General features: G+C 47.6%; 1 protein-coding gene across 1 annotated transcript; it reads left to right on the top strand.

Moving 5' to 3' along the window:
• The first annotated feature begins 827 nt into the window (after positions 1 to 827).
• On the top strand, positions 828 to 10,495 carry LOC121405767 (uncharacterized serine-rich protein C215.13-like). The gene is made up of 2 exons (XM_041596720.1): positions 828 to 1,271; positions 9,980 to 10,495. Exons 1-2 carry the CDS (start codon positions 828 to 830, stop codon positions 10,448 to 10,450), a joined length of 915 nt encoding a protein of 304 aa, XP_041452654.1. The 3' UTR covers positions 10,451 to 10,495.
• The last annotated feature ends 5,054 nt before the right edge of the window (positions 10,496 to 15,549 follow it).

The raw sequence follows: 15,549 nt of genomic DNA, 5'->3' as shown, positions 1-15,549 counted from the left end.
AGTGCAGCACACTGTGGATCAGATTCTTGCTGAAGGCTGGGCTTTTATTCCAAGAAGGACGGTAGCATAGTCACAGATTTGAACATAGATATTCGTACGATGATTTAGAACATTACACAGTAAGATATTCCAAGTCTTAATGTTAGCATCAACTTATACTATATTTTATTCTGAAATCGGGTCGCAGACCAATCGTAAGGTGTGCAGTCGCCTTTACGATTGGTCTGCAACACGATTTTTAGCAAAGTAAAGTTAATTTTCAAATATTATTGTGATTTTGTGCATGGACAGCTCCCTCCCCCTCCACTTTGAAAACCTTTCCAAGGCCACCGATTTGTTAATTTAAGCTCCTATGATTCTCAAGTTTGTTGAAAAAAATTAATAACTGATATTTCCCCTCTTCATTTCTTTTTCCCTTCCACTTCGATGTCGCTTCTCTTTCATGTACCGTTTTCCTTCTCTCTCTCTCTCTTACTTCTATTTTTTCTGTTTCTTTCATTATGTTCTTTTATCTCTCTTTCTCTTTCCTTTGTCATTTTTTTATTTTCTGTTTCTCTTTTTTCCTTCCCCTTTCGATTTCCCTCTTCTGCTCCCCCTCTTTCTCTCTCCTTCTTCCTATTTCGTTTTCTCCTTATATTTTCTAAACTCTTATATCTCTCTATCGCTTTTACTCGCTCTATCTGCTACTTAATTTATCTAACTGCAAGAGAAACCACAATTGAAATACTTCTTGAGGTTAATTTACAATTTATTTACAATTATGTACAATTTCTTCAATCAAATGAACTTCAAGAGTGTCTCCTACGCCTTCGGCAACAAAAACAGCAATGTCTTTTCCACCAATTCAGTCTCCTTCCAGCCATTCCTCTACAGTCATCCCTGCAATCTTCAGCTCCTCCTTCTCCTCCTTAGCCATCAGGTCTATCTTTCCTGTCTCAACCTCCTCCACCAGCTCTGTTTCCAGCCCTTCCACTGCAGTCATCTCTGCAATCGTCAGCTCCTCCTCCTCCATAGCCATCAGCTCTGCCTTTCCTATTTCCACCTCCTCATCTTCCATTAGCCCCAGCTCCCCCACCGGCTCCATTCCCTGCCCTTCCACTGCAGTCATCCCTGCAATCGTCAGCTCCTCCTCCTCCATAGCCATCAGCTCTGCCTTTCCTATTTCCACCTCCTCATCTTCCATTAGCCCCAGCTCCCCCACCGGCTCCATTCCCTGCCCTTCCACTGCAGTCACCCCTGCAATCTTCAGCTCCTCCTTCGCCTCCTTAGCTGTCAGCTCTAGCTGCCTTTCTTGTCTCCACCTCCTCATCTTCCGTTAGCTCTAGCTCCTCCACCAGCTCTGTTTCCAGCCATCTCTTGCTGTCATCTCTGCAATTTTCAGCTCCTCCTTAGCCATCAGCTCTATCTTTCCTGTCTCAACCGCCTCCACCAGCTCTGTTTCCAGCCCTTCCACTGCAGTCATCTCTGCAATCGTCAGCTCCTCCTCCTCCATAGCCATCAGCTCTGCCTTTCCTATTTCCACCTCCTCATCTTCCATTAGCCCCAGCTCCCCCACCGGCTCTGTTCCCTGCCCTTCCACTGCAGTCATCCCTGCAATCGTCAGCTCCTCCTCCTCCATAACCATCAGCTCTGCCTTTCCTATTTCCACCTCCTCATCTTCCATTAGCCCCAGCTCCTCCACCGGCTCCGTTCCCTGCCCTTCCACTGCAGTCATCCCTGCAATCTTCAGCTCCTCCTTCGCCTCCTTAGCTGTCAGCTCTAGCTGCCTTTCTTGTCTCCACCTCCTCATCTTCCGTTAGCTCTAGCTCCTCCACCAGCTCTGTTTCCAGCCATTCCTTGCTGTCATCTCTGCAATTTTCAGCTCCTCCTTAGCCATCAGCTCTATCTTTCCTGTCTCAACCGCCTCCACCAGCTCTGTTTCCAGCCCTTCCACTGCAGTCATCTCTGCAATCGTCAGCTCCTCCTTCTCCTCCTTAGCCATCAGCTCTATCTTTCCTGTCTCAACCGCCTCCACCAGCTCTGTTTCCAGCCCTTCCACTGCAGTCATCTCTGCAATCGTCAGCACCTCCTTCTCGTCCTTAGCCATCAGCTCTATCATTCCTGTCTCGACCTCCTCCACCTGCTGTTCCCTGCCCTTCCACTTCAGTCATCCCTGCAATCTTCAGCTCCTCCTCCTTAGCCATGAGCTCTACCTTTCCTGTCTCCACCTCCTCATGTTCAGTTAGCTCTAGCTCCTCCACCAGCTCTGTTTCCAGCCATTCCTTGCAGTCATCTCTGTAATCTTAAGCTCCTCCTCCGCCTCCTTAGCCGTCAGCTCTGCCTTTCCTGTCTCCACCTCCTCATCTTCCATTAGCCCTGGTCAGCTCCTCCACCTGCTAGGTTCCCTGCCCTTTCACTGCAGTCATCTCTGCAATCGTCAGCTCTTCCTACTTCTCCTTAGCCATCAGCTCTATCTTTCCTGTCTCAACCGCCTCCACCAGCTCTGTTTCCAGCCCTTCCTCTGCAGTCATCTCTGTAATCTTCAGCTCCTCCTCCGCCTCCTTAGCCGTCAGCTCTGCCTTTCCTATCTCCACCTCCTCATCTTCCATTAGCCCTGGTCAGCTCCTCCACCTGCTAGGTTCCCTGCCCTTTCACTGCAGTCATCTCTGCAATCGTCAGCTCTTCCTACCTCTCCTTAGCCATCAGCTCTATCTTTCCTATCTCAACCGCCTCCACCAGCTTTGTTCCAGCCCTTCCACTGCAGTCATCTCTCTAATCTTCAGCTCCTCCTCCGCCTCTTTAGCCTTCAGTTTTGCCTTTCCTGTCTCCACCTTCTCCCCTTCCATTAGCTTTAGCTCATATACGGGCCCCGGGGGGGAGGGGGGCACTCGACCAAAAAAAGTGGTAGGGGTGTGCCGCGGGCGAGACAAATAACGGGGGCCTTGGAGCGGGCTTATTGTAAAAAGGAGGGTCCTCGGAACGGGCTTCTGAACTTCAATTTTGTGAAAACGGGGGTCTTTGGAACGGATCGCCAGCGTGTGTGTAAACGTGCTTATGCACCCCCATGGAAAGGCCATGCGTGCATGATGCAGCTAGCGCGGCCTCCGCCGGGTGCGCTCGCGCAGAGACGATGGTCGGACATTGCTCGGCGGCCGCTTTTCACCAAAATTGCAGCAGATCAATGCGACCGGTACGGCGTAACGAAAAATATGCGAAGCTTTGGAGCGGATTTCACTCTTCTTTTTTCTCGATAAGAAAAAAATACTATGCCTTGGAGCGGCTTTCTTTTTTTTTTCTCAATAAGACAAAAATGCTATGCCTTGGAACGGAAATTTGGGTGTAAAAATGGGGTCCCCCCCGCGGCACATACCCTCTATGCATTATATACTGAGTGCCCCCCCCCCCCCCGATACCGGCTCTGTTTCCAGCCCTTCCACTGCAGTCATCCCTGCAATCTTCAGCTCCTTCTTCTCCTCCTTAGCCATCAGCTCTATCTTTCCTGTCTCAACCGCCTCCACCAGCTCTGTTTCCAGCCCTTCCACTGCAGTCATCTCTGCAATCGTCAGCTCCTCCTTCTCGTCCTTAGCCATCAGCTCTATCATTCCTGTCTCGACCTCCTCCACCGGCTGTTCCCTGCCCTTCCAGTGCAGTCATCCCTGCAATCTTCAGCTCCGCCATAGCCATTGTTAGCTCTACCTGTCCTGTCTCTACCTCCTCATCTTTCATTAGTTCCAGCTCCTCCACCAGCTCCATTCCCTGCAATTCCACTGCAGTCATCCCTGCAATCTTCAGCTCCTCCTCCTCCTTAGCTGTCAGTTCTGCCTTTCTTGTCTCCACCTCCTCATCTTCTGTTAGCTCTAGCTCCTCCACCAGCTCTGTTTCCAGCCATTCCTCTACAGTCATCCCTGCAATCTCCAGCTCCTCCTTCTCGTCCTTAGCCATCAGCTCTATCATTCCTGTCTCGACTTCCTCCACCGGCTGTTACCTGCCCTTCCACTGCAGTCATCCCTGCAATCTTCAGCTCCTCCTCCTCCTCCATAGCCATCAGCTCTGCCTTTCCTGTTTCCACCTCATCATCTTTCATTAGCCCCAGCTCCTCCACCGGCTCTGTTCCCTGCCCTTCCACTGCAGTCAGCTCCTCCTTCGCCTCCTTAGCTGTCAGCTCTAGCTGCCTTTCTTGTCTCCACCTCCTCATCTTCCGTTAGCTCTAGCTTCTCCACCAGCTCTGTTTCCAGCCCTTCCTCTGCAGTCATCCCTGCAATCTTCAGCTCCTCCTTAGCCATCAGCTCTATCTTTCCTGTCTCAACCTCCTCCACCAGCTCTGTTTCCAGCCCTTCCACTGCAGTCATCCCTGCAATCTTCAGCTCCTCCTCCTCCTTAGCCATCAGCTCTACCTTTCCTGTCTCCATCTCTTCATGTTCCGTTAGCTCTAGCTCCTCCACCAACTCTGTTTTCAGCCATTCCTTGCTGTCATCTCTGCCATTTTCAGCTCCTCCTTAGCCATCAGCTCTATCTTTCCTGTCTCAACCGCCTCCACCAGCTCTGTTTCCAGCCCTTCCACTGCAGTCATCTCTGCAATCGTCAGCACCTCCTTCTCGTCCTTAGCCATCAGCTCTATCATTCCTGTCTCGACCTCCTCCACCTGCTGTTCCCTGCCCTTCCACTTCAGTCATCTCTGTAATCTTCAGCTCCTCCTCCGCCTCCTTAGCCGTCAGCTCTGCCTTTCCTGTCTCCACCTCCTCATCTTCCATTAGCCCCAGCTCCTCCACCTGCTAGGTTCCCTGCCCTTTCATTGCAGTCATCCCTGCAATCTTAAGCTCCTCCTCCGCCTCCTTAGCCGTCAGCTCTGCCTTTCTTGTCTCCAACTTCTCCCCTTCCATTAGCTTTAGCTCATCTACCGGCTCTGTTTCCAGCCCTTCCACTGCAGTCATCTCTGAAATCGTCAGCTCTTCCTACTTCTCCTTAGCCATCAGCTCTATCTTTCCTGTCTCAACCGCCTCCACCAGCTTTGTTCCAGCCCTTCCACTGCAGTCATCTCTCTAATCTTCAGCTCCTCCTCCGCCTCCTTAGCTTTCAGTTCTGCCCGGTTTCCTGTCTCCACCTTCTCCCCTTCCATTAGCTTTAGCTCATATACGGGCTCCGGATACCGGCTCTGTTTCCAGCCCTTCCACTGCAGTCATCCCTGCAATCTTCAGCTCTGCCTTTCCTGTTTCCACCTCCTCATCTTCCATTAGCCCAAGCTCCTCTACCGGCTCTGTTCCCTGCCCTTCCACTGCAGTCAGCTCCTCCTTCGCCTCCTTAGCTGTCAGCTCTAGCTGCCTTTCTTGTCTCCACCTCCTCATCTTCCGTTAGCTCTAGCTTCTCCACCAGCTCTGTTTCCAGCCATTCCTCTACAGTCATCCCTGCAATCTTCAGCTCCTCCTTCTCCTCCTTAGCCATCAGGTCTATCTTTCCTGTCTCAACCTCCTCCACCAGCTCTGTTTCCAGCCCTTCCACTGCAGTCATCCCTGCAATCTTCAGCTCCTCCTCCTCCTTAGCCATCAGCTCTACCTTTCCTGTCTCCATCTCTTCATGTTCCGTTAGCTCTAGCTCCTCCACCAGCTCTGTTTCCAGCCATTCCTTGCTGTCATCTCTGCCATTTTCAGCTCCTCCTTAGCCATCAGCTCTATCTTTCCTGTCTCAACCGCCTCCACCAGCTCTGTTTCCAGCCCTTCCACTGCAGTCATCTCTGCAATCGTCAGCACCTCCTTCTCGTCCTTAGCCATCAGCTCTATCATTCCTGTCTCGACCTCCTCCACCTGCTGTTCCCTGCCCTTCCACTTCAGTCATCCCTGCAATCTTCAGCTCCTACTCCGCCTCCTTAGCTGTCAGCTCTGCCTTTCTTGTCTCCACCTCCTCATCTTCCGTTAGCTCTAGCTCCTCCACCAGCTCTGTTTCCAGCTATTCCTCTATATACAGTCATCCCTGCAATCTTCAGCTCCTCCTTCTCCTCCTTAGCCATCAGGTCTATCTTTCCTGTCTCAACCTCCTCCACCAGCTCTGTTTCCAGCCTTTCCACTGCAGTCATCCCTGCAATCTTCAGCTCCTCCTCCGCCTCCTTAGCCATCAGCTCTACCTTTCGTGTCTCCACCTCCTCATCTTCCATTAGCCCCAGCTCCTCCACCTGCTAGGTTCCCTGCCCTTTCACTGCAGTCATCCCTGCAATCTTAAGCTCCTCCTCCGCCTCCTTAGCCGTCAGCTCTGCCTTTCTTGTCTCCAACTTCTCCCCTTCCATTAGCTTTAGCTCATCTACCGGCTATGTTTCCAGCCCTTCCACTGCAGTCATTCCTGCAATCTTCAGTTCCTTCTTCTCCTCCTTAGCCATCAGCTCTATCTTTCCTGTCTCAACCGCCTCCACCAGCTCTGTTTCCAGCCCTTCTACTGCAGTCATCTTTGCAATCGTCAGCTCTTCCTACTTCTCCTTAGCCATCAGCTCTATCTTTCCTGTCTCAACCGCCTCCACCAGCTTTGTTCCAGCCCTTCCACTGCAGTCATCTCTCTAATCTTCAGCTCCTCCTCCGCCTCCTTAGCCTTCAGTTCTGCCTTTCCTGTCTCCACCTTCTCCCCTTCCATTAGCTTTAGCTCATATACCGGCTCCGGATTACCGGCTCTGTTTCCAGCCCTTCCACTGCAGTCATCCCTGCAATCTTCAGCTCCTCCTTCTCCTCCTTAGCCATCAGCTCTATCCTTCCTGTCTCAACCGCCTCCACCAGCTCTGTTTCCAGCCCTTCCACTGCAGTCATCTCTGCAATCGTCAGCTCCTCCTTCTCGTCCTTAGCCATCAGCTCTATCATTCCTGTCTCGACCTCCTCCACCGGCTGTTCCCTGCCCTTCCAGTGCAGTCATCCCTGCAATCTTCAGCTCCGCCATAGCCATTATAAGCTCTAGCTTTCCTGTCTCTACCTCCTCATCTTTCATTAGTTCTAGCTCCTCCACCAGCTCCATTCCCTGCAATTCCACTGCAGTCATCCCTGCAATCTTCAGCTCCTCCTCCTCCTTAGCTGTCAGTTCTGCCTTTCTTGTCTCCACCTCTTCATCCTCTGTTAGCTCTAGCTCCTCCACCAGCTCTGTTTCCAGCCATTCCTCTAAAGTCATCCCTGCAATATTCAGCTCCTCCTTCTCCTCCTTAGCCATCAGGTCGATCTTTCCTGTCTCAACTTCCTCCACCAGCTCTGTTTCCAGCCCTTCCACTGCAGTCATCCCTGCAACCTTCAGCTCCTCCTACTCCTTAGCCATCAGCTCTACCTATCCTGTCTCCACCTCCTCATCTTCCATTAAGCCCCAGCTCCTCCACCTGCTATGTTCCCTGTCCACTACTGTAGTCATCCCTGCAATCATAAGCTCCTCCTCCGCCTCCTTAGCTGTCAGTTCTGCCTTTCTTGTCACCATGCACCTCCTCATCTTCCGGTAGCTCTAGCTCCTCCACCAGCTCTGTTTCCAACTATTCCTCTGCAGTCATCCCTGCAATCTTCAGCTCCTCCTTCTCCTCCTTAGCCATCAGCACTATCTTTCCTGTCTCAACCTCCTCCACCGACTCTGTTTCCAGCCCTTCCACTGCAGTCATCCCTGCAATCGTCAGCTCCTCCTTCTCCATCAGGTCTATCTTTCCTGTCTCAACCTCCTCCTCTTTCATTATCTCCAGCTCCTACACTAGCTCTGTTCCCTGCAATTCCACTGCAGTCATCTCTGCAATTGTAAGATCCTCCTTAGCCATTACCTCTATCTTTCCTGTCTCCCCCTTCTACTCTTCCATTAGCTCTTGCTCATCCAACGGCTCTGTTTCCAGCCCTTCCACTGCAGTCATCCCTGCAATCTTCAGCTCCTCCTTCTCGTCCTTAGCCATCAGCTCTATCATTCCTGTCTCGACCTCCTCCACCGGCTGTTCCCTGCCCTTCCAGTGCAGTCATCCCTGCAATCTTCAGCTCCGCCATAGCCATTATAAGCTCTAGCTTTCCTGTCTCTACCTCCTCATCTTTCATTAGTTCTAGCTCCTCCACCAGCTCCATTCCCTGCAATTCCACTGCAGTCATCCCTGCAATCTTCAGCTCCTCCTCCTCCTTAGCTGTCAGTTCTGCCTTTCTTGTCTCCACCTCCTCATCCTCTGTTAGCTCTAGCTCCTCCACCAGCTCTGTTTCCAGCCATTCCTCTAAAGTCATCCCTGCAATATTCAGCTCCTCCTTCTCCTCCTTAGCCATCAGGTCGATCTTTCCTGTCTCAACTTCCTCCACCAGCTCTGTTTCCAGCCCTTCCACTGCAGTCATCCCTGCAACCTTCAGCTCCTCCTACTCCTTAGCCATCAGCTCTACCTATCCTGTCTCCACCTCCTCATCTTCCATTAAGCCCCAGCTCCTCCACCTGCTATGTTCCCTGTCCACTACTGTAGTCATCCCTGCAATCATAAGCTCCTCCTCCGCCTCCTTAGCTGTCAGTTCTGCCTTTCTTGTCACCATGCACCTCCTCATCTTCCGGTAGCTCTAGCTCCTCCACCAGCTCTGTTTCCAACTATTCCTCTGCAGTCATCCCTGCAATCTTCAGCTCCTCCTTCTCCTCCTTAGCCATCAGCTCTATCCTTCCTGTCTCAACCTCCTCCACCGACTCTGTTTCCAGCCCTTCCACTGCAGTCATCCCTGCAATCGTCAGCTCCTCCTTCTCCATCAGGTCTATCTTTCCTGTCTCAACCTCCTCCTCTTTCATTATCTCCAGCTCCTACACTAGCTCTGTTCCCTGCAATTCCACTGCAGTCATCTCTGCAATTGTAAGATCCTCCTTAGCCATTACCTCTATCTTTCCTGTCTCCCCCTTCTACTCTTCCATTAGCTCTTGCTCATCCAACGGCTCTGTTTCCAGCCCTTCCACTGCAGTCATTCCTGCAATCGTCAGCTCCTCCTTCTCCTCCTTAGCCATCAGCTCTATCATTCCTATCTCGACCTCCTCCACCGGCTGTTCCCTGCCCTTCCAGTGCAGTCATCCCTGCAATCTTCAGCTCCGCCATAGCCATTATAAGCTCTAGCTTTCCTGTCTCTACCTCCTCATCTTTCATTAGTTCTAGCTCCTCCACCAGCTCCATTCCCTGCAATTCCACTGCAGTCATCCCTGCAATCTTCAGCTCCTCCTCCTCCTTAGCTGTCAGTTCTGCCTTTCTTGTCTCCACCTCTTCATCCTCTGTTAGCTCTAGCTCCTCCACCAGCTCTGTTTCCAGCCATTCCTCTAAAGTCATCCCTGCAATATTCAGCTCCTCCTTCTCCTCCTTAGCCATCAGGTCGATCTTTCCTGTCTCAACTTCCTCCACCAGCTCTGTTTCCAGCCCTTCCACTGCAGTCATCCCTGCAACCTTCAGCTCCTCCTACTCCTTAGCCATCAGCTCTACCTATCCTGTCTCCACCTCCTCATCTTCCATTAAGCCCCAGCTCCTCCACCTGCTATGTTCCCTGTCCACTACTGTAGTCATCCCTGCAATCATAAGCTCCTCCTCCGCCTCCTTAGCTGTCAGTTCTGCCTTTCTTGTCACCATGCACCTCCTCATCTTCCGGTAGCTCTAGCTCCTCCACCAGCTCTGTTTCCAGCCATTCCACTGCAGTCATCCCTGCAATCTTCAGCTCCTCCTTCTCCTCCTTAGCCATCAGCTCTATCTTTCCTGTCTCAACCTCCTCCACCAGCTCTGTTTCCAGCCCTTCCACTGCAGTCATCCCTGCAAACTTCAGCTCCTCCTTGTCCATCAGGTCTATCTTTCCTGTCTCAACCTCCTCCTCTTTCATTATCTCCAGCTCCTACACTAGCTCTGTTCCCTGCAATTCCACTGCAGTCATCTCTGCAATTGTAAGATCCTCCTTAGCCATTACCTCTATCTTTCCTGTCTCCCCCTTCTACTCTTCCATTAGCTCTTGCTCATCCAACGGCTCTGTTTCCAGCCCTTCCACTGCAGTCATCCCTGCAATCGTCAGCTCCTCCCTCTCCTCCTTAGCCATCAGCACTATCTTTCCTGTCTCAACCTCCTCCACCGACTCTGTTCGCAGCCCTTTCACTGCAGTCATCTCTGCCATATTCATCCTCCCTAGCAATCAGCTCCAACTTTCCTGTCTCAACCTACTCATCTTCCATCATCTCCAGCTCCTCCACCAGCTCTGTTCCCTGCACTTCCACTGCAGTCATCCCTGCAATCTGCAGCCCCTCCATAGCCATCAGCCCTACATTCCTTGTCTCCATCTTCTCATCATTTAGCTCCAGCTCCTCCACCGGCTATGTTCCCTGCCCTTCAACTGCAGTCATCCCTGAAATCTTCAGCTCCTCGTCCGCCTCCTTAGCCGTCAGCTCTGCCTTTCTTGTCTCCACCTCCTCATCATCCGTTAGCTCTAGCTCCTCCACCAGCTCTGTTTCCAGCCATTCCTCTGCAGTCATCCCTGCAATCTTCAGCTTCTCCTTCTCCTCCTTATAGCCATCAGGTCTATCTTTCCTGTCTGAACCTCATCCACCAGCTCTGTTTCCAGCCCTTCCACTGCAGTCATCTCTGTAATCTTCAGCTCTTCCTCCGCCTCCTCCGCCTCCTTAGATGTCGGCTCTACCTTTCCTGTCTCCACCTTCTCTCCTTCCATCTTTCACAAGCTCAAGCTCCTCCACCGGCTCTGTTCCCTGCCCTTCCACCGCAGTCATCCCTGCAATCTTCAGCTCCTCCTCTTTAGCCATCAGCTCTACCTTCACTGTCTCCACCTTCTCCATTTCTATTAGCTCCTACTTCACTGCCTCTGTTTCCAGCCATTCCTCAGTAATAATATCAGCATCCTTCAGTTCTTCCTTTAGCTCCTTCTTCTCCGCTTCCTACTTTTCCTCCATCTCCTCCTCTGTATCGATCCACCTTCTCCTCGGCCTTCATCCCCTGCTCTGTCCCCTCCCCCTTTGTCTCCAGCTCCTCTACTTCCTCATCCTCCGATTCTTTCCTGCATCTAATTTCTTGTCCATTAGTCACATCTTCTCCTGGCTCTATCAGACACTGGGCAAATCCATTTTTCAGAATTGTCGGAATGGCATACAAAAATATATACTCATTCAAGGCAAGAACCTTCTCAAGCACGCCGCCGTGACGAAACCTCGGCACCACACGATTTGCTAATAACAAAAAGACATAAATAATAGACACAATGTTTGTTATTTCTCATCAAATGTAAAACTTACAACTAAATAAAAACTAGGATTACTTTAGGTTATTGTACACATGTACACGGTTTAAAATTTGTTGACTTTTTGCTTCATTGAAATATCTTGAATAGTTTTCAATAATTGATATAAAAAATAATATTTGGAACGTAATAAAAATCATTTTAAGTATAGTAACTTAATATAAAATAATTAATGAAGTAAGTCAATAACCCTGTTGTAGATTCTGTTGAATAATTGATTTTTGAAATAAAAAAAAGAAACGCAAAGGGGGAACCAACCTAGGTTAAATTCCTCTGCCTTTGACACAGAGTTGATAATGTAATCAAAGGGTTGATAAAAAAGGTGAAAGGATATAAAAATGTTTTGGAGAATAATACTCAATATAAAAATTATAAATCGGTGGGCGTGGGACTGTATGACTTACGTTCTCCACTCACGATGAAAGTTTGAATCAAGACCAAAATACTCTGAAACTATGAAAGATATCATAAAATTATAGCGAATAATGATGAAATTTTTCAAAGTAAACTTTGTTACCATGCGCAGATCATGATGCGTGTGCGTCCATGAAGCATTTACGTCACAATGTCTTGAGTGTCAAATCAAGATGTATGCGCGAATGGGTTTCATTAGTTTCTTTTATTACGTTGGTGATTTATAATAAAAACCTAAATATGGAAACTGTATGCGCGATTGGGATGAGGTAAAACAGAAATTCTCATTCCATAGAAGTTTGAGAAATAATTCATTGCTTTTGTCGATATTTCTATAACGATGATATCAAATAAATGTTGTGTTGAACTGAAATTATTTCAGGATGCAAGAGTTGAGAAGATACAACTTTTATTTCGACCTCAAACTGGACATTCTAAGTATTTTTTTTTCTCACCATGACATAGTGTGATTTATCTACACAATTGATGTGAGTGCAATGAGCGAGCTTAAAACTTTGATAATTTACCGACATGTAAACTGAACAGTTTGAGCACAAGTTTTCAATAAAAGAACAATGTTTTGTATGTATCTGATATAAACAATTAAATGCGAGTCCGAAGCGCGAGTTGAATTTCTATATTTACATGATTTACTGTCCCGGAAGGGAACCTGGTAATAAATGTTTAACATTAACAAAATGATCTTCTTATTTACGTCTTCTCAATAACTATTCTCATTTTCGTCTTCCCTCCCCCTTTTGTTTATTTTTTGTTTATTTCTTATTTTATTTTATTTTTTTGCTTTGCAGATAGGGGTTGAAGCCGCCCCGGCCCGGTAGATCCGCCTATATCTTCACATTATCTTTAATTCTAAATTTGTCAGGGGCCGCGGAAGCGGGAGGGGGGGGGGGGCTTCAGCCCCCCTCCACTTTTTTCCAAAACCGTGTACAAAAAAGTAAACATGACCATATTATTGTGATTTTTGCATGATGGTCAGCCTCCCCCCCTGAAAACCGTTCCGCGGCCCCTGGCAGCCGTGTATCGATTAATATTACTTTGTTGTATATAGATACGTATAAATGCAAAAAAATGTGCAAGTAGGCCTACATAATATAACAGTATTTTAAATCAAGTACTAGTAATGGAATACTCAAACTTAAACTTAAATTCATTCAATGTAGGAGCACCACGAATTCATTCCAGGTATCTGGACCAGTATGTCTTGTATATGGGCTAAAGTAGTTAGCGGGTTTGATGCATGTAAATTTGTTGAGATTCTCGAAGGATGATTATGGATAAATGAGGATAGGAACATAATTATGATCAAATATCATTGGGAATTGGCGACAGTGAAACCTAAACATAAACAAAGCAATTTGAAATGTTTGTATATCATCATATTTTAAATAGGCCTACATCTTAATGAATTCCTACAATTCCTCTTTATGACAGTTTTTCCATTAAAGCTAAGAAGTCTGACTGCTCGGACAGCCCCTTAAAAAACAGTTTTGAACAGCTGATTGGGGAAAATGTGAATGACCCCCCACCCGGCCCCCTCATTGGCGTAAGCTCGATCAACATCTGTATGATTAAATGTGTATATTATACTGTATAGGGCCTACACATAAATGTGAATAAAAGTGTGCACCCTCCCCATTCCGAAAGACTGACTACTATGGCTGCGGACTCTTGCCCGCCCTATATAGCAAAAAAAGGGGGTGCTTGAGGTCCAAACAATCACGCCCCCCCCGCGCTGAGCGATGTTTTTTTAGGTTTTAGGTTTATAAGTGGTAAATATTCAATCAAGAATTTATATCGGAAGTAGACATTTTGAACTTTGACAAAATAATTTCAACAAGCATCAACCAGCCCCGCGATATTTGATTTGATAACTTATATATGATAATAATCCTGCTCTTATATTTCGTTAATATTAGTTTTCTCGTTGAATGCATTTATGTTTTCCTTGTTCGATGTTCAGTAGTTTATTTTTTTAAGTTGTAATTATTGTAAATACAGTATGGTCTTAATTGTACCTTAACGCGTGCGGTCCATGTTTATGTTTAAAGCGGATAAATAAAATGAATGATAAAATAAATGTTTCCAGGTCTGCATGGTCTAGCGCAAATGAGAGATGAATATTATGATCACGATGAGCCAGGCGCGTACGCAAGGGGGGGGGTTAGGGGGTTCAACCCCCCTTTTTTTGTTGCTTGTCTCCCCAGAGGTCGGTCTGATCAAGGAGTTATCGGGCAAGCGCCTGATAACTCCTTGGGCTGGTTACGGACAGTTCCCCTACCCAATAATGTATATGACAGCAATAATGAACAGAATCTCATGTTTCCGACGAAAAACACAGAAAAAATTTCCGCTCGCTTCGCTCGCTCCATTTTATTATACCTTTTATTTCCGCATGTCGCCGACATGATCACGCTATCGCCATTAACAAGGCCATACATGATTATCATGATGTATACTTATGAATACAAGTGAACCAAGACACTGAGACATACGTTTTCTTACAAAATATGTTTTACCAATAGTATGAAAAACAAAATGACGGAAAACGCTAAAATGTCGGTTAGCTCGCTCCGCTCGCTCGTAATAATTTATGAAATTCCATAAGTATCTAGTCTCCTGTTCAAGGCCGTATTATGAGTGTTACGAATAGAAGGACATGTAGCATCGACTAATACTTGATTTACTAACAAACTATTGACAAGAAATGTATGTTTTGACGGGAAAACGCGAAAATTTCGGCTCGCTCACTCCGCTCGCTCGTAATCATTTATGAAATTTCTTAAGTTTTTAGTCTCTTGATCAAGGCCATATATCATGAGACTTACGAGCAGAAGGACATGTATCATCAACTAATATGTAATCATTACCAACAAGCTATTGAGAAGAATTGTATGTTTTGACGGAAAAACGCAAACATTTCGGCTCGCTCGTAATTATTCATGACATTTCTCAAGTTTCTAGTGTTCTGATCAAGGCCATATCATGAGTGCTACGATCCGAAGGACATGTAGCATCGACTATGATACCAACAAACTATTGACAAAAAGGTTATGTTTTCAACGCAAAAACGAGAACAGTTCTGCTCGCTCGCGGGTCATGACCGCACTGTTACATACCCCATCCCCACTTCTTCTTCTTCTTCCAGTAGTGTGCATAAACCTCCACGGAGTATCGTCGCACAACAGTTGGTTGTCTATCGGCTAATTAAACGTGTTGCTCGTAGCAAAGCTCGATGAAAATAAGTCCAAAAACGAACGCATATACACTATATACAAATTGTTCTCATATTTTGAGTTAGTTTAAGACGACATCTCTGACTCGTGTCTTGAAGATGTCGATCGATGGTGAGATGACCACATTTTCAGGTAGACCGTTCCACAAACGGATGGTGTTTGGGAAGAACGTATCCTTCAGTAGTGATGTGCGTGATCGTGGGATTAGAAATCTCTTGCTGTGGCCTCTGGTTGGAGTGTTGAGCGGTACCAACTGGTCGTCGGGGATGTCAATCAGATGGTTGGTGATTCGGTACATCATAGTAAGCTTTGACACTGCTCTACGATGTTGCAGGGTCTTCCACTGAAGCGCATCAATCATGGTTGTGACGCTACATCGTCTTGAGTAATTGTTCATCACATAGCGAGCTGCACTCCGTTGCACAGATTCTGCCTTGGAAATGGCTTTGCTGGTGTGGGGATCCCACACACAACTTGCGTACTCCACGATAGGCCGAACAAGTGTGTTGTAACAGGCAGCTTTGGTTTCCTTGGAGCATGACTTACCGGGCAAGTTTCTCCTTAAGAAGCCAAGTGTCTTCATTCCCTTTTTGGTAATGTTGTCAATGTGTCTGTCAAAGGAGAGATCACTCGAAATCTCAACGCCCAAGTACTTAAATGTTATTGTCTTATTTGCAGTGCTGAAAAAAAAA

This window comes from Lytechinus variegatus, chromosome 19, assembly GCF_018143015.1.
Source record: "Lytechinus variegatus isolate NC3 chromosome 19, Lvar_3.0, whole genome shotgun sequence".
Lineage (NCBI taxonomy): Eukaryota > Metazoa > Echinodermata > Echinoidea > Temnopleuroida > Toxopneustidae > Lytechinus > Lytechinus variegatus.
This window is presented reverse-complemented; position numbering and strand designations above follow the sequence as displayed.